We start from the raw sequence: 19868 nt of genomic DNA, 5'->3' as shown, positions 1-19868 counted from the left end.
CTAATTAGACTGGGCATCCTTCTGGACGACCTTCTGGAAAAAGCCAGGGCTGGGAGGGAAGCCTGGGTCCCGGGTGCCAGAGGGAAGCTGGTGCCGGCAGCCGGTGGAAGGAAAGCCTACTCATGCATCGGACCTCTACTAAGATTATAATGGAGCTGAAAACATCCTGCTGCCTAGTGACGTAGCAGCTATCATAAAGTTGCAGCACAATGCACTGCGCACCTGTTTGTGGTGATGCCGGTGTAAACAACCTGCTGCGATGCCAGTCATATGAAAGTATAGTACATATAATTATGTACAGGGCATAATACTTGATAATGATAATAAATGAGCATGTTACTGATTGATATATTTACTGTACACTATACTACACTTTTCATCATTACTTTAGCATGCACTCTGTCTACTTATAAAAAAGTTTGTAATATAAGAGTATGCAGTGCTAAACTGGCAGCAGCCTCATACATCTCGTGTTTACCACAGCTCTTGACTGCATCATTTTCTCTCGTGCTTGATTTAATCACGTGTTTTGTTCAGCATGACCCCTCCACATTTGCACAATGACAAAATCACCTATCAATGCATTTCTCAAAATCACCTATCAATGCATTTCTCAGAATGTATCTCCCTCACTAAGTGACACATGACTGTGTAAACCTTTAAAAAACGGCTATTCTATGATAGGCACTGTACAAGTGGTGGCTGTTATAATAATTACTAGAGGCCTGGTGCACAAACTCGTGCACCAGTGGGGTTCCTCGGCCTGGCCTGCGGGATCCGGCCAGAACCAGCTTTCCAACATCCCCCAAAGGGTCCCGGATTGCGAGAGGGCATAGGCCAGGCCAAGGGACCTCACCAGTGCATGATCGAGGCCAGGGAGGGATGCGAGAAGTTGGCCAGCTGAGAAGGGACCACAGGAGGGCTCCAGGGCATGTCCAGCCTGTCTCACTCAGTCTTGGTCAGCTAGACCCCAGCAGCAAGCTAACCTACCGGTCAGAGTGTCTGTCCCCTGGTGGTCAGTGCACATCATAGCAAGCGGTTGAGAGGCCTTAGCATATCATTAGCATATTATGCTTTGATTGGTTGAACAGCCAACCAGTTAACTAGACACTTAGCATATTAGGCTTTTATTATATAGGATTTTTTAATCCTTTGCTTGATTGCCCCTTAAGGGCAAATACCATATCTAGATGTTTTTACCCTGTCTATCATAATCCTTAGGACATATGAGACGCTTAATAATTCTTTCATGAGACAATGAACAAATGCATGATAATAGGCTTATAAAACAGATCTTTAATTTCCCCAAGTTACAACATGTCCTTATTCTGTTGTTCCTCTTAGATCTGAAGGGAACTGTAAGGGTACCAACACAAATGTTCATAGGGTTTTAATGAACTTTTGAATATGCACAGAGGGTTTATATTCTACTACCTTTTTTAATTATATGAACATCTATGGGTAGGCAGCATTGGGGAAAATACGTAATTCGTGGGGGTAGGGGAGGGCTAGATGCCAAGCAGAAATGCAGGAACCCATGTAAAATTATTATTATACATTTAAAGATAGTGAGAGTAGAGCATTTAACTAACTAAGCCTGGAGCTGTTCTGAATACAGGATCGGTCTGACAGCACAGACCATCTTTCCACGAAGCCCACTCTGCCAGGAATCTAGCACCCTCTTCTCCATCAGCTCCAACATGTGTTCTAAGACTTTGATCTAGACCAGCCGTGGGCAAACTACGGCCCGCGGGCCGGATCCGGCCCGTTTGAAATGAATAAAACTATTGAAAAAAAAGACCGTACTCTTTTATGTAATGATGTTTACTTTGAATTTATATTAGTTCACACAAACACTCCATCCATGCTTTTGTTCCGGCCCTCTGGTCCAGTTTAAGAACCCATTGTGGCCCTCGAGTCAAAAAGTTTGCCCACCCCTGATCTAGTCTCTCCTCCTGCCAGATTTGTCTCTCCAACAAGACAGAGAGACTAGGTCTGTAATGCTCTGACTATGCCTCTCCACCCTGAACTGTCTAGGTCCAGCCTCCTCTGTCCACTAAAAAAGCCACTGGCCTCTCCATTTATCCCAATAATCTAAGCTGTGTGGTAGCTGTCATTCTCCAAATGTTCCTGCACTTGCCAACCACTTATTGGGCATCCACTAGGTTCCAAAACTCTGCCTACGATACTGTCCATACAGTGAGGTCTCTGGTTTGCCCCATTTTATAAAGTGATTTCTGGCTTTTTCTCAGAAAGCTGATAATTGCTAATATTAAATAAAAGAATAAAAAATAACCATCTGGATGTATGTACATATTAATAATGATATGAACCAACTAAAAGCTAAACCATAAGGAAGGACATCCCCATCACAGACCACAGGAGGGCTCTTTGATGGTATTTAGAAAATCCCTTAAATCCAGTTAGACCTCTCCTTAAATCATCTTGTACTCAGTCTCTGCCTCTTCATGAACCCCAACTGACATGTCTTAGCAGAAACAGTGGCAAGAAGTCCTGTCACAGAGGTAGATGATAGAACAAGGACAAAGGAATCAAACTAATTACAAGAGAAGATATATTTGTCAAGGGAGGGAAATTGGAGTTGGGTAAGAGGAAAAGGAAATTCAATTAGAAGGTGGGGAGGAAAAATGAAGCTTTTGGTCTGGAAAAGAAAAATCATTCTCCGTGCTCCTATTACACAAATGCACTGTTGGCGTCCTGTATTAAAATATAAATTCAGTGCCGAGGCAATAAGGCTGGAAGTAACGTGCGCAGGCAGAGAGCCAAGAGCTTCGGCTGTTGGCAGCCACTGGCCCCGAGGGCCCTGCAACAGAGTCCAGGTGATATGTGTCAGACACTGAGCTACTGAACACTGTTATTTCTTAGTTAAGGACTCTGATGTTGGCTTTGAAATTTTCTTCATTTGGGGAGCCATCGACAAATAGTGATTGCAGAGCAGCGAGGAAGAGAATATATTCCTACTTGCTCTGTCTGGTGAGGAATGATTCCAGGTGCAGTATTACTCAAACAAATGCAGACAGTGGGAGATGAAGGCTCTCTCCAACAAAGTGCATTGTTTCTTAAGGATGTTTATGTTTTCAATGAATATGTATTAAGTCCCTGTGAGTACTGTGGGTATAGCAGTGAAGAGGAGAAATGTTCTTCTGGGGCAGCCAGAGAATAAATATGTAAGCACATAAATGAACAAGATCACTTCATATAAAGATTAAAGCACAGCACAGGAAATAACCAAGGGGACATCAAAGAATAACTGGAGGAAGACAGTGAGGGGAGGTTAGCTTCACAGACAGCTCAGCAAAGGCTGCTTCAACAAGGTGGCATGTTGTCAAGACTGGAATTATACGATTTAGGAAAAGAGGTAGACTCTGTACATTCAAGGTAGAAGGAACAGCAAGTGCAAAGGTCCTGAGGTAGGACAGATACTGGCTATTCCGATACCAAAAGGAGATCAGCAAGACTAGAACATTGAGAGCAAGGGAAGGCATTTTGTGGAAGGAGATTTCAGAAGTGGGCAGGAGTCATTCTCTGGGATCTGGAGTCTATGGTCTGGAGTCCTACTTTTATTCTAAAAGCAAAAGGAAATTCCTAAGGGGATTAAAAAGAAGTGATATAATCTGATTTCAGACTTTAAAGATCACCCTGGATGCTATGTATAGAATGCATTGCAGGAGCAGAAATAGGAAGACCTCTTATGAGGCTATTGTAGTGGTTCAGGCAAGAAATTATGGAGGTTCTAAATTAAGGTGAGAAAACAGAGAAGGATATGGGGAAAGTGTGCACGGAAGTGGTAGGATGATGCTTGCAAAGTCCGAGTTCGGGGTTCAGCGCTGCCTGCACATTTCCCTGAGTGGCCACCCCAGGAGGAGAGGGTTGGCTCCAACAGCTTCACATTTAAACACCTCACTTCTCTGGAAATTACTTCTTCAAAAGCCTCGGTTATTTAGTAAATAAAATGGAATAACTGTGTTTGAACAAAGTCTACATATTTAAATTGCTATGGACTACTCCTAGTGAAGATGCTCATAGCAAGCCTGTTTGTTTGTATTTAAGGAACAAGTTTGTTTCTTTGTATTTTGTTTCAGGCGTGGTTGCTCCCTTTTCCCACCCAGGAGAGATCGGCTTGAGCACCTCAGAAGTGATAGGTAGTGTCTCCAAAGTCTGGTAAAGTGAGAGCAGTAAGAGGAGACCGCTGGTATCCAGGCAACGGAGAAGGAGACACACAGCTACACATACATACCTACCCACACACACACACAAATAAGCAAACAAGCTTTTAAAAGAAGCACTCAGAAAGATTTCAGTCTGAAGATGCTCAGTCAAATGGTCCCACAGACCACACTAGCAAGGGACTTCTACATTCATTCCTGAGTGCTCCATCAGGGGCAGCTTTCTGTAGCAAAGCATCTCTGCGCCATAGACACCTCTCCTGACGTGTTCCCATAATGCCCCTTTGCTTCCCTTCCTCGGGGCGCTTACTGCCTTATTATTTTCGCTTTCTGTAGCTGCCACCCCCAGAGATAGTGAGCACTTGAAGGGGAGCTCGTTAATCCCTTTTTATCTCCGTGTCTCTGGGGCCAAACACAGGGCGCTGCACAGAGTAGACACTCAACAAAAGCGTGGGAAGAACCCCGATGGTAGCTCTTCATTTACCTCTAGAAGAGACAGCCTGTGTAGCCCAGTAATTCAGCAGCTGCTGTATCAGTGACTAAAGCGTTCCCAAGCTTTACAGAGATCGTCAGCATAGGCTGTTTTTTGGTTTGTTTTTGTTTTTTAAGCAGATGGATAAAAAGTTTTAAACCAGTGCTTCCTGTTAGAGCAACTAAGGTGGGCCCAGGCAACAGGGCTGATCTAATTACAGTTTTGGTTATGCCTGATATGTTTTATTCTGATGAGCATATTTTGTGCTCCATACACACTGAAAGATTTAATTAAATGTTTTATTATAGGGAACTCAGTGCCAAATATCAGCATCATTACTTATCTTCCCCATAGAAACAGCCATTCCTTCATTTTGTTTTGAAAGTTTAATACAAACCAGGCTTACATTTACTTGGTAATATTGACATGGCCACCAATAAAAATGTCCTGTTTCGTGTTACGAGCAGGATATCATTGCAATGTAAGCTCCGTGAGGGCAAAGAATATACCTGTCCAACTGAACGTCTTTGGTGCTGGATGTGGGTACTTTGTCCACAGCAGACCCCAGCTGAGAGAGAAGGAACAGCCATGTGGGAAATCTGAGGCTGTGCTTTTGCACACAGAACATAAAACAGAGCAAAGCAACATCAACAGAACACAAGCAGAGCAAAGTCTCTCTCTCTCTCTCACACACACACACACACACACACACACACACACACACACAATAGGAAGGGAGGAAGGGAGGAAGGAAGGGAGGGAGGGAGGGAGGGAGGGAGGGAGGGAAACATTATTGTGATGTTCAAAGATCCATTATTTGACCCAGTGATCCCACTTCTAGGAATATAACCCAAGAAACTAGAAACACCAATCAGAAAGGATATATGTACCCCTATGTTCATAGCAGCACTATTCACCATAGCTAAGATTTGGAAACAGCCTAAGTGCCCATCAGTAGATGTGTGGATTAAGAAACTGTGATACATCTACACAGTGGAATACTACGCTGTGGTAAAAAAGAAGGAATTCTTACCATTTGCAACAGCATGGATGGAACTGGAGAGCATTATACTAAGCGAAATAAGCCAGTCAGAGAAAGATAAATATCAAATAATCTCACTCATTTATGGAATATAATAAACAACATAAACTGATGAACAAAAACAGATCCAGAGACAGAGAATCATCTATCAGAGAGTCAAACCTCAGAGGGAAGGTAGGGGAGGGTGGGGGTAAAGGGGAGAGATCAACCAAAGGACTTGTATGCATGCATATAAGCCTAACCAATGGACACAGACAACAGGGGGGTGAGGGCATGAGTGGGGGGGGGTAATAGGGGGTTAAGGACACCTATGTAATACCTTAATCAATAAATAAATTAAAAGTAAAAAAAAAAAGATTCCATTAATGACAATCTGAGGCCCCAGTAAATATTCTACTACTATAAGGATTTATAGGGTTGTCTGTGGTTTGTTGGTTTTTTTCTTCCTCAAAATGTCCTTTGTTAAACTGTGTAAATTTTTATTCATAAAATAAAAAATATCATTCTTGGCCTTTCAGAGTGAGTTGGAATACAAAATATTTTAAATGGTCATCATAGAAAAATTTTCTCTTCAGAATCCAGATTTATAGAAATTTGTTTTCATTAGAATGCGGTTAACCCCCTAACTAAATGACTTCCAACGTTTTTTAAAATAACAGAATCTCCTTGCCCCCCTATTGTTTCTTTTCTTGCAAACAGACCTTTGCAGGTGTTCGCTTTATATGTGTAAGAAATGCAAGCCCAGCCCTAACCGGTTTGGCCCAGTGGATAGAGCGTCGGCCTGCGGACTCAGGGGTCTCAGGTTCGATTCCAGTCAAGGGCATGTACCTTGGTTGCAGGCACATACCCAGTGTGTGCAGGAGGCAGTTGAACGATGTTTCTCTCATCAGTGTTTCTAACTCTCTATCCCTCTCCCTTCCTCTCTGTAAAGAATATATATATATATATATATATATATATATATATATATATATATATATATATGAAAGGCAAGCCCAGCTACCCTGGTGGACCAGGTTTGTGGGAGCATGGAGGTGTGTGATGGTGGGAAGTGGGGTAGGTCAAGAAGAGCACCAGCTGGCTACTCGACTGCCTGGTGCAGAAATGTCAGGATCTGTCTGGCTGTGTATTCCTGTGCCAAAAGGACATATTACATCTTTTTGGTGAAGCTCAGAGCTGCAAGCTGAGGCCACCTGCTCACTGTCTGGAAGGTGGCGAGCTGAGGAAGATGGGGAGTGGGAACGTAGCAGGAATGAAGGTTTAGCCCTAGCTATGGGCATTCCTCTTTCCAAAGACCCCTTCATAAGGACGTATATATTCCTAAGACGCCTAGGAATCCAAATCAGAAGGGGAGTATACGTTCTTAATAACTTTACCCTTGGTAGAATTTTCTGGGAGCAGCTATATTTACAAATGCATCTTATCTACTTGGCAGGGTCACATTTGTCCTCCTGTCATATCTGTTCTGTACACTTATCCTTCTATCCCCTTCCACTGTGAGGAACTTTGAAAGAATTTTCTTGAAGAGGAGCCCAAGCTTTTTGAGGAGACAGAACAAGAACTCTTTTGTGAGAGGAAGAGGTTAGAGCTAAGGAGTTCTTGTGTAAACCTCCTAAGACTAGGAAGGTAATATGTCATTTATTTTTGGAATAACTGCTTCAAAGGTATTTCCTCAAAGGAAAGGGATGGAGGGAAGAATGGAGACTCTTCCTTCACACCTAAAAGGAGGAGCAGAAAATTAAGACCACCGTTGATTAATCATATTTCCTACTTTTGAAAATGATCATTATGGTTACAATGACCCCAGCTTCTTTTATTATGATTTCCTTTTGGCATTGTTTAAAGCTGAATTTTGCAACACTTTGCATGCTTTAATGAAAATCATGGGCTATAATTAAATTTCTCTAAATGCTATCATTACCTAGATACTACATGAATGGGATTACAGTAAACAAAAAAATGGGTCTTAAGTTAAAAATTATTTTAAAAAGAACTTCATCTAATTGCCTAAATATGATGAATGAAACAAAATTGAAAATCAATTCTACTACAGTTTTAAACTGGTAGGACCTTAATTTTAACTAAAACTATCTTTTCAAGGAAGTAACCAGCTGGATAAAACACTTGAAATTCAGGGAAAGATTAAAAAAAATGTAAATCATTTTGTCTACACAGAGTTAAACACTTGGATATTTCAAAGTGGCTAGACTAATGCATAGTACTCTATCTTCACAGAAAAAATATTTAAAAATAAAGAAACTTCTCAAGACAGCAGGGAGAATCTATATCTGTTGGGGGGGGGGGACTGAATATAACATGAAATATTACTTTTGATTTGGAAAGAAGCCCCAGCACTCCTAACTAGCAGCCACCTGTTCTTGGGTAAGTTATTGCAAAAAGTGGAAGTGTGCATGGTGTCCCTCAATAATTCATGTCCAACTAGAACCTCCGAATTTGACTAAATTGTGTTAATCCCAAGTGATATATTTACTTCCTAATCCTGAGTACCTCAGAATGTGCCCTTATTTAGAATTTGAGACTTTGTAGATATAATTAGTTAAACGAAGTCATTAGAGTGGACCTAATCCAATATGATTGGTGTCCTTATAAAAAGGGGTGATTTGAACACAGCACAGGGAGAATGCCATGTGAAGAGCCACAGGGAGAAGATAGCCAATGAGAGAGAGCTAGCACAGATTCTTCCACGCAGCCCTCGGAAGGCACCAGCCCTGCTGACACTTTGATCTCACACTTCCAAGCCACCAAAACTATGAGACAAAAATTTTCTGCTGTTTAAGCCCTGTAGTTCCTGGTACCTTGCCAGAGCATCCCTAGCAATATAATACAATGACCTTATTTAGAAATAGGGGCTTTGCAAATGTAATTAAGTTGACGTCATCCTGGATTAGGGTGGGCTATAAATCCTATGACTGGTGACCTTATAAGAAAGTCATGTGAAGACCCGGAGACACAGGGAGACACACAGGGAAGAAAGCCCTATGACAACAGAGGTAGAGACTGAAGCAGTGTCACTACAAGGCAAGGGCAGCCAAGGACAGTTGGCAACCACCAGAAGCTGGAGAGAAGCAGGGACATTCTCCTCCTTCAGAGTTTCCAGAAAGAACCAACCCTGCCAACTCCTTGATTTTGGACATCTCCACCCCAGAACTATGAGAGAATAAATCTCTCCCTTGTTAAGCCACACAGTTTGTGTCAATTCATTACAGCAGCTGTAGGAAAACAATATAGGAAGCATTTTCTAAAGTTCTCTGTCTACTGATATAGAGCTATGTAAAGATTTATGATTAAAAATTATGCTTCCACATCTAGTCCAGAGTTTAAGATTATCAATCCTGGGTGATTTTTAGTTACAGTTGACATTCAAATTCTATTAGTTTTAGGTGTACAGCATAGTGGTTAGACATTTTTGTAACTTACAAGGTGGTCTCCCTGATGTTTAGTACCCATCTGGCACTGTACATAGTTATTACAATATTATTGACTGTATTCCCTATGCTGTACTTTACATCCTGTGACTATTTTTTTATATATATATTTTATTGATTCTTCACAGAGAGGAAGGGAGAGAGATAGAGAGTCAGGAACATCGATGAGAGAGAAACATCGATCAGCTGCCTCCTGCACATCTCCTACTGGGGATGTGCCCGCAACCCAGGTACATGCCCTTGACCGGAATCGAACCTGGGACCCTTCAGTCCGAAAGCCGATGCTCTATCCACTGAGCCAAACCGGTTTCGGCCTGTGACTATTTTTAACTGCTAATCTGTACTTCTTAATCCCCTCACCTTTTGCACCCAGCCCCCAAACCTCCTCCCATATTAGAGTGGTCATTTCCTAAACTACTTTAGCATGTACCATGATGGAGGGAGGAAGAAAAAGAGTATTTATAGGGGAAATATTAAAGGACAAACGATTATCAACAAAATCTGTAATGGTAAGTAATATAGAAGTGAATTAGACCAAAAACTGAACCATAATGATTAAGCTAATAGTATGTTCTATATGTGAAAACAATACATTAAAAAAATGTGTCATTACACTGGATAGAAGGAAAGTCATTTCTACAAAGGATTTATTTTGTGGCATAACTCTTTTTGCTGATGGCTTATGTCTTAAATGTTTTCAACTTTAACCCCAATTTCTATAAGTTTCTAAAAGTATTTATTCTCTGGAAAAATTGAGCTGGACAACTACAATGGCCTTTTAATCATTTGCTTCAGGAGACTCCCTCTGCCTGTCAGTAAACAATGGAATGACTGATGTTGTTCTTTCAAAACTTACAGCCTTTTAGCTCTATTTCATTTAAGAATTACAACTAAAACTGTTTAGCTTTTAGATGACTTAACCACATGTGACCAGGGCTACTAATACAGATAAGAAGCAAAATCTCTGGTTTATCTGGTTTCCCATTTATCTTCAAACCCCAAATAAGCCAGATGTGATTTTTCTATTAGCAAATGGGCCACCATTTTCTATGTAATCAGAATCCCATATACACAATTGCCATTTTGTTATTTTATTTTGTCCCCTCTGTTCTAAAATAATCTCCCCAAAGAAAATGTAATTGGTCATCAACAAATTATGTATCTTTGGACAAGATACTTAACTTCTTTAGTCCTCTATTTCTGCATTTGTCAAGTGGGAATAAGAATGCCACAGGATAATTGTGATAGTAAATAAACTAATAAGGCCTAGAATGCATTAAGAGCTCACCAGTTCTAATTCTATCTCCATGTCCCTTAATATTACACATCAAGCAAATAAAATAGAAGCAACAGAAGAGAATAGAACCCCACTAGCATTTCTACCTATGGACTCTGCCTAACTATGTGTTAATTTAAATTATCTACCTATGCTCTTGGGTTAGGGTTAGGGTTTAATCCCAAACTTCCAATTGTTTACCACATCCCATCTATATTTGAGGATATTATTCTACAGTCTACCATCTTTCTCCTGTATTTTTAATTGCTCCCTTCCTACTATATACAAACATTTATTTATTTCTTCTGGCTTGAACTCTATCAACAAAAACAATCTCTATTGTTCTTGTGTACACATTTTTTTCTGCTCCTTTTTATATCAAAACTCCTTAAAATCATTATATTTATGCTCAGCAACTCTAAATCTTCTCCCATTCTTTCTTAGACCCACCCCAGTGTGTCTGATCCATAGCACCCCACAAAAGTTAATTTGTCAGAATTGATCACTCTGTTTATTTTGATGCATTTTCTTTACCTAGCTTCTAGGACAACAACAACAACAAAATATTGGTTTGCCTCCCATCTCAATGTAAAATACTTTGTGAGTCACCATTGCCTTTTCTTTTCTGCTCCTAGACCTCTTCCTGTTGGAATGTCTCATAATTCAGTCTTTGGTGTCTTTTTCTCTATTTTCATTGAATTCCTTTTATTCTCACTTAGCCTCATGACTTTAAATCTTTACCTTCTATATCACAGGGACTCCAAAATTGATATCTCAACCTAGAACTCACTCCTGAACTTCTAACTGGTTCTTTGATGTCTACAGTTGGATATCTAAGAGTTACCTGAATTTTAACATATACAAAATGAAACATCATCTCTCTACTGTGTCTCCCCCTAAACCATTCTACCATCTATTTATTCTATCATAATTGATGGCAAATCAGTTTTAGGCAAATCTGTTCAATCTACTTTTAATACATCAGTCAGAATTATCTCTTTAATATAAAGTCAGATCATTTTAATCTTATTACTTCTCTTTTTCCAGATATGCTATACTACTAGATGTTCCTTAAATACATACGACAGATGCTCATCTTAATGCCTTTGCACTAGCTTTTTCCCCACATACCCACTTCATCCCCTTCCTAGTGAGGACTATACTGATTATTGTATTTAAAATGACCTTTGCCCTCCACACCAGTACTCTTGAACATCCATAGTTTGTTTGTTTTTTATATTCTTACACTTTTAAATTTAGTTGTTTATTGTCTACATTTGTCTCTACACACAGATGTAAGCTCTAGAAAGACAGATATATTTTGTTTTGTTTTTCATTTGTTTGTTTCTGTGATGTATCTCTGGGATCTAGCACAGCCATCTAATTGGCACAGAGAAAGAACTTAATAAATGTTTATTAAATGAATAAATAAATTAATTTAAGTAAGTAAGCAAGAAGGAAGAACATTCTGGAATATAATCTCCTTTTAAAATCCTAGACACATTGACAAAGATAGGGGTCATTGTTATACATATTTAATTGTGGGAAAATCAGTCTTTGTTCAACAAACAACCAAAAACCCCTAAATCTGTGGAAAGGCTTTTGAATGAATTCAAGATTATCTCAGGTAAAGACTACTAAACATAGCATATAAAAGTAAAATACTTATGAAAATCAGGAATAAAATGCTCAATGAGTTAAGAATCATACAAGAGCCATCTATCGAGATTCTTATTTTCTGTACAATAAAAATTGGGGGAAATTAAAAACAAAAAATAATTTCTTGCCACTGCAGAAATAAAAATTATTCTGTATTCATTTCAAAAGAATTATGAAGCCCAGCCTGTGTGGCTCAGTGCTTGAGCATCGACCTATGAACCAGGAGACCTATGAACCAGGAGGTCAAGGGTCAGGGCACATGCCCGGGTTGTAAACTCAATCCCCCATGTGGGGCTTGCAGGAGGCAGCCAACCAATGGTTCTCTCTCATCATTGATGCTTCTATCTCTCTCTCTCTCCTTTCTTCTCTGCAATCAATAAAAATCTTTTTTTAATAAACTATGAAAATAATAAAGTTTGGAGAAATTCAAAGATACACCGCTCTAGGGTATCCATGAGCCAATCAATTTGTCTGTGGATTCTCTGGGTCTCTTGTTCCTCCTTATCATGTTTACTGCTGATTATTTTACCCTTGTATGGTCTGTTGGCAACTCTCACAAGAGAGCAAACTAGAGTAACAAAATGAAGCATAAATTAAAGCAGCCAGGAGACTATGTTGGGATCTTGGTCTGGACAGTAAAAAAAAAAAAAAAAAATATGCCTAGTATTTAAAAGTGTTCACTAAACAGAGTACTGGAAAACAGTTGCTAACATTGGTTAATCCAATGTAATTGAGGTGAGAATTAAAACTGTCCTAGAGTCAACTCATAGAATAAAAAGAATTCACAATATATGTAAATATGCAAACAAAGAAGGAAAAATGGAAGAGTAGAAGGGTGAAGAGATACAAATCTCTGCTAAAGGAATTATCTACTGGAAGAAATTTAACATTATGGAAGTACATCTAATATAAGCAAAAACTAGTGCCAAATAGGGTTCTATACTTACTAGCAGTAGAAACTGGGTCAAAACACATAACTCATAACCTACTTTCTTATTTGTATAATAAGAATAGAAATCAACTTTCTAATAGTTTTTGTAATAAATTATTTCCGTCCTCCATATTTAAATTTCAGTTTCTATCACATGTTATCAGCCTATCTAGCCAAGGGTTGACAGTCATCTCATTGTAGGCCTCATCTTTTCTTTCAATTTTACAAAAATAAAACTCTGAAAAAATATCTAGAGAGTAATTAACATATGGCTAAAACTATCATGGGAAATATAAAAAGATAGATTAAAAAATGCAACTGGGGTTTGTCTTAAACCAAAGTCAGCCTATTGGTAAAAATATGTTTTTCTTCAATTGCACAGAAAAATATTATAAAAGCTCTAATTAAAAACCATGGCAAGGCATCTCTTGGAGAAGAAAGATTTTCTTCCTTTTGTATAGACTACAGTGCAAAAAAAATGCTTTGTCCTTTGTAAACATAGTTGAATGTAAGTTCTATGGGAAGGCGTATCTTTGTTTCATTCATTACTAACTCCCTTAAATAGCACATGACTTTTAATAGGCAATTAAGAAATAGTTTTTAATGAATACAGTATGCACAGATTGTGGTGCACTTGGCACAGGGGTGGGTTCCATCTGCCTCTGCAGGTGACCATATACAATTAAAAAATAATACAGCCAGAATTTCATTAGCACCTAGATAAAATGCACTATAGCTATTCCTATAGTATCTAAACCATCATGTATAAACTCCTAGACTTTTGTGGAAGAACTACATAATCCATATGTAATATGTATAAGTATATGTATGAAGACAAAATGTATAATATTTTCTTGAACCAGGATAATATAATTTCTTGAAATGAGCAGAATATACACACTTCATGACAGAGAAGAAAAGAGAGTTAAAAGTTTGGGGAAAATTTCTACTCCCCTGCTTAAAAGTCAAATCCCTAAACTTTAGTTTTTTTTACTTTAAAAAGACTTTATAGAAAATAAAATTAAACTATTTTTATTTAGATGTTGATATGGCATGCAGACAGCTATGAGCAGAATTTATTTAATATTAATAGGATATAATAAATACCAAAGTAAAATAATTTTTAGAATGCTTTCTACAGAAACACAATAGATGTGGACTACAAACCACACAGACTAAACTAGGGATCTATAGATGTTTACCCTGAGGCTAGTAATAAATTAGTTTAAAATTTGCCAAAGTAATTAGCACAAACTCCTTGCCAACTCTCTCATAAAGTAGATAGAATGAACAATCCAAAGAACAATAAAAAAGAATTTTCTAATGAATCCATTCTCCCCTGAAATTGTACGAGAAGAAAGGTCACTTTCTCATTTACTAGCTTATCTTTTGGTACCCCTTATCATTTTTTATTGTTGATATTTTATGTATTATGCTCTATTTATGCATTCTTCAATAACATCTTTATTTATGACTTTGTGAATCAACATCTTTGTGATAAGAGGTGAAAGTCACTTAGCTAATTACACATACTTAATAAGCAGCATAATAATAACTACTGCAGTATTGTACATTAGTTGAAGAGATGTAAATTACTGCAGTGTTTATCATTTGAGAAAAACAAGAGACTTTGTCTCAGTTGTTTTAAAACACCCTTCTTTGTTGCCCTCACATCCACCTTCTTAAGTATACTACAATTTTAACCCAAACCATGGTGTCATATCTAATAATAGACAAACATGGTAACTGACTGTACCTTCGCTATGCCTCCCATTGGCTAACCGGCAAGATATGCAAATTAACCACCAACAAAGATGGCGGTTAATTTACATACATAAGCTTGAAGTGGCGGAGCTAAGACTGAAGGCAAGTCTGGCCAGAGCAGTGAGGCTTGAAGGCAGCTCCGGCCGGAGCGAAGGCCTGGGTCCCAGGTGCCGGAGGAAAACCCGTACCGGCAGCCAGGGGAAGGGAAGGCCTATTGCATGAATCTTTTCATGCAACAGGCCTCTAGTCCATAATAAAATAAAGGTTGAGTCCCATTCTACTAGTATTACCTAAGATATAAGAACAAGAACAAAACCAAACCAAACGCAATTCAGTGCAAATACTCCTGATCTGAAGTCAAGTATTTTGTTATATAAAGCTTCTTCCATAGAATGTAATCCCAGTAAAATAGAATGGTGTAGTCATTCCCCACCCCACAAGGGTTTTGTAATAAAATCTGATTTGACCCAGCCAGGAAACTAGAAATACATAGGGAGATAGAATGTATAGCACTTGAATATTAATATGATTTCCATATGAAGATTGAAATTCTACAAAGTTATGAATAGGGTAAAAAATAACACTTAGATGATTTATTGCCATAGAAAATCATACTCTCCTATGAGTGATTTACTGAATGTTATACCAAAAAAAGTGTGGACAAGATACATTCAGATGCAAGCTTGCAGCTGTCAGTGTCTACATTTGCTCAATCTGGCTAGAGGATGATTTGAAGGTTGATTTAATTGTAGCTTCTGAATCATGTTCTTCCCTATGTTTTAAAATGTTTAACATAAATATAAAAATGTTAAAGTAATTTTAAGACTGTAAATATTTAGTATAAAAATCTGCAAAATCTCATTCTCTATTGGAAGAGTAGCTGAAAATGAAAAGACTGTCTTGGGGAAAAATACATCCCCTAATAATAGCAATTGCCCAGTAGTTATATCAAATGTACCCTTACATGAGAAAGTTCACAGGGTGCTCAGAAGGAGCTAAGAATAAACAAACGAAACACGACATCTGTGACTGAATTTATGAATGTTATGAGGAACAGAAATCTCTATCTGCAGAACAGGGTTCAGAGATCACAAGTTGACCAGCTAGGAAGGAAGCATTGCTCGGGTTCCTTGCAGGCAATGTAATAGCCTAAGTAACCTTTCCTCAGTGCACCAACTCAAAGCAGAGATTCAACTCTTGTACATGCTACCAGCACCTGTGGATGCTACCAGCACCAGAACACAAGGCATCACAATGAGCTTTGTAAATGTTAGCTACTCAGCTAGAACTCTCCTTAACCATCCTTCTATTCTGACAGGCTTCATTGAATTCCACATATCACCTAACCGTTCACTTTCCAACATCAGCAAATCATCCTTAGGGAGAATGTCTTGTTCTTCCTCTGCAAGCTTTTTCCCCATGTTTTATTTCCACTTTTATACATACCTCCTTTTCTACATATTTTCTTGCCGGGTTTTCTGGCACATTCCTTGGATATTCTTTTTACTGAAAAATGAATAGAAGACTAGAAAATAACATGGCGCTCCATCACAGACCGCCGTAACATGCAACAACACTATCTAACTTGATATAATCCTGTTTTTTACCGAGTGCGAAAAATCCCCAAATCGTTGAGCCTGCACATGCAATGGAGAAATGTTGATGCATCTTCTCAGAAGTCATTCGGTAGGAAATGGAAATTAGAAACCCATTTCTACCTAAAGTTACGTGCTGTCGAGGAAAGAATGAATAGGCATAGGAAAAAAAAATAACAGGTACACCAACACACATAAACAAAAAGAGCGGCATGCACACATGTAAAATATGTCTACATGCCCACAGGAAAAGCCATGCATGCTACCAGTACACGTGAATTAATATTGTTAAAACTTAGAATAGAAAAGAAAAAATATAAATATATCTCCCTGTTTTTCCTGCAGTAAACTCACCATCCTCAGTTGGGACATATATGTTTAAATACAGGCAGTCTTCACTCTGGTCTTGTACATATGATGAAACCACATCCAAGTTATTAGTAAACCACACAGGAAGCATGACTTCCGGCAACCTGCCATCGATGATATTCTGGGGACACACGGGAGCAAATTGAGTGGCATTCCTGATATCTGACCAGGGGGATGGTGGCTCTGGAGGCTGAAAACGATGTTCCCCTGTTGGCGGTGCTGCATATGGAACCCCCAGAAACTGAATAACAGGTCCCAAGATTTCATTATTGAGTTCTTTCTTAATCCCTCTTATCTTGCCGAAGTTGGTAGTCACCAGTGGGTCTGCATCATCCAATTTTTGGGAGAGTACATGGGCAGCCTGAAGCAAACATGCCAACACACAGAGAGTCAATGAGGCGCCCAGTCCCCTGTGTAACAAGCATGCCATTACTGCTCTCCACACATAACTTGGCCACGTGCATCTGGGCAGTGCCATGGTCCCACATCAGTTGTCTAGTTGTCCGGTTACAGTGAGGCAAAAGTATCTGTATCCACTTGAGAAAGACCTTATAATGGTAGAATGCACCTCCTATTTCTTAAAGGTGAACTTGCCGAGAAAAGCTCAGAAAGCTCTTCCTGCAGCCAGCATCTCCCATTGACTTCACATGTATTGAAGGAGCATCTTCAGTCATCACTATTTATCAGACCAAATCCTATTGACCACTCTGTTTTCCATAGTAGCTACGTGGGGAGAGAGGCCATTGACTGTAGATTCCCTCTTATAAATCAAATCCACTTAGCTGCAGATCTCTATCCTAGAGAAAATGAAAATAAATCATTAGCACAAACAAGCTAAAATGGTCAGAGTGACAACTAGATGTTTTACAAGCTCCAGGAAACATTAATAGTGGCTAGAGCCAAGTAAATCAAATATTACTATAGGAAAATTTCGGTTTGACATGACAAGTGAAATACCTATTAGATAGAGAGACTTGCCTGACAACTTTATACACTGTTGAGTGGAAGCAGGCCTTGTCAAAACATACAGTTGCAAGAGCATCTCACAGTGTAGTATTTTTCAAATAAAAGTGATGTGTGAAATTTCCCCTTTATTGATACTCTTCAATCACTTCAACAAACAACACAATTAATCAGCAAATGTGCTCACAATTAGAACTCAATAACAGAAAACCTTATTGAAAAAAATAAATATTGGGAGAGAATTAATAGAACATAAACAAAATCTGCTAGAATAATTGTATATGTTAAGGAATAAACAAAACGTGGTCCCCAATCTATGCTATGGAGAAAAAAAAAAAAAGCTAATGTTATAACAAGAAAACTACTATTAGTTGAAGTATAATCATTTAAGTACAACTACCTAATGACGTAAACCTCTTGGCTGTTTAGCAAAAGTCTGCATCAAATCATTAACTACAAATAGTCACTTTAAATTAAGGGTAAAAAAATTTAAATGACACAGTGGATTTAGATACAATTTGAAAAAGAAACAGAAGTTGGCATCATTTTTTTTTTTTTACAGGCAGTTTTCTTACCATCTAGCTATACAGTGTAAGTATCAGTACATTTGCAAGGTGAAAATTAATTTCTGAGTCAAAGTCAGTATATTTTAAATTACAAATGTTGTTATCACTATCTGTTAGAAAGCAAAGAAAGAATTTTTTTTAAGAAAAGACTGTTTCTAAGTTTAAAAGAACAATCATACCTAATCATTGCATCTTGCATATTAACACTAATCAAACATCTAACACTGTTTACCCAGTTCAACTCAACATGCATCAGAATAGAATGTAAGATTCCCCGCAGTGCCATTCACAGTGTAATCTTACATTAACTGCAAAACAGCATACAAGTTGGCAAATCTGTCTTTTCTTATTCAAGCCACCTTTTAAAGAGCTTACTTTGAAAATAACAGTGTTGATATGTATGACAGATGCTTCTGTCACATTATGAGAGGATTCTCGAAGAAGTGCTGCTCTGGCAGTGAGGCCGCCCTGACTGCTATGGAAAAGGAGATTGTAAAAACCATAGAGGTCAGCAAGAGATTTGGTTCAGGCCTAGTGTTCCTTGAGCTCATCACAGAAGGCAATAAGGAGATAAATGTCTTTCTTCAAAAATACTCCAGTCCTTGTTAATTCACATACCTTTGCTGTGAAAGCACATTAACATACAAAAGACGGGCTTAGGCCCATCCCATTCCTGTCCCAGAACTTTAGCATGTATTGAAGATTTAGCTACACAAACCCATTTCTGTTTGGAGTATATTATGCTTATTCTTGTGCAGAATCCGGGTGGGCCACAGCATGGCTGTCTTTCCTAGTAACATTTTGGTGTTAAAAAGCACCCTTTCATACCTAAAATAAAGAACCTGTGGTTAGGTTTTAAAAGTCACTCACTATTTTCTGTTCAGTCTAATTTTCAGGTACCACAATTTTCAAGAGTTCTTCTTTACACACTTGGTATTTCATTAACAATACAAAGTAACATGCCCAGCTGGCGTAGCTCAGTGGTTTAGCATCGACCTATGAACCAGGAGGTCACGGTTCCATTCCCAGTCAGGGAACATGCCACCTGGGTTACAGGCTCGTTTCTCCCCCTCCCTTCTTCTCTGAATTCCATATAAATATATTTTGAACTATTATTTTAAAAAATCAATAAATAACACTTCTTTTTGTATTTGCGCATCCTTAACTGTGTTACAAATAAAGGGTCTCCTGTTTCCCGCTGATGTTCTACTTAACACAAACTGTGACAGATTCGAATTCTGCACGCAATGGCAAATTTTCAAATTCTAATAATGCTTAGCTTCCAAGGTTACAAAATTATCCCATTTCTCATGGGTTCAATGTATAGAGAACTACAGTGTTGACCCCAAAGATTTTTTAGAAGTTGCTATTATATTAGCAGTCACCCAAGTCTAATGTGAAAATACGGCTGGTTTGAATAACTGAAATTAAAATATTGATAAATAGATATAGATATGGATATTTTTCCTATTTATTGGTTCTTCTTTAGTATATGCCAAACCCTTAGCTTTTATGTGTTTACAATCTCATTTACAACCACCCTATAATATGGGTTCAGCAATCATCCCCTTTTTACTCATGAGAAACTGAGAGTTAAA

General features: G+C 38.5%; 1 protein-coding gene across 3 annotated transcripts in view; it reads right to left on the bottom strand.

Moving 5' to 3' along the window:
* The window catches only part of NLGN1 (neuroligin 1), a gene marked incomplete at its 3' end in the record, with an annotated part of 2013512 nt that overhangs the window by 1977108 nt on the left and 16536 nt on the right, over nt 1–19868 (bottom strand). For 2 of the 3 annotated variants that reach the window (XM_081087458.1, XM_081087459.1), the window contains exon 1: nt 16727–17352. In XM_081087458.1, the coding sequence (XP_080943584.1) occupies nt 16727–17219 (493 nt within the window). In that variant the 5' untranslated portion in view covers nt 17220–17352. Of the gene's footprint in view, nt 1–16726; nt 17539–19868 lie in introns of those variants that run through there. The other variant, XR_013995749.1, reaches the window with a different exon arrangement.

This window comes from Myotis nattereri, assembly GCF_964212035.1.
Source record: "Myotis nattereri genome assembly, chromosome: 3".
In the NCBI taxonomy this organism is placed as follows: Eukaryota; Metazoa; Chordata; class Mammalia; order Chiroptera; family Vespertilionidae; genus Myotis; species Myotis nattereri.
Note: the sequence above shows the minus strand (reverse complement) of the source record. Positions and strands in the feature narration are given on the sequence as shown.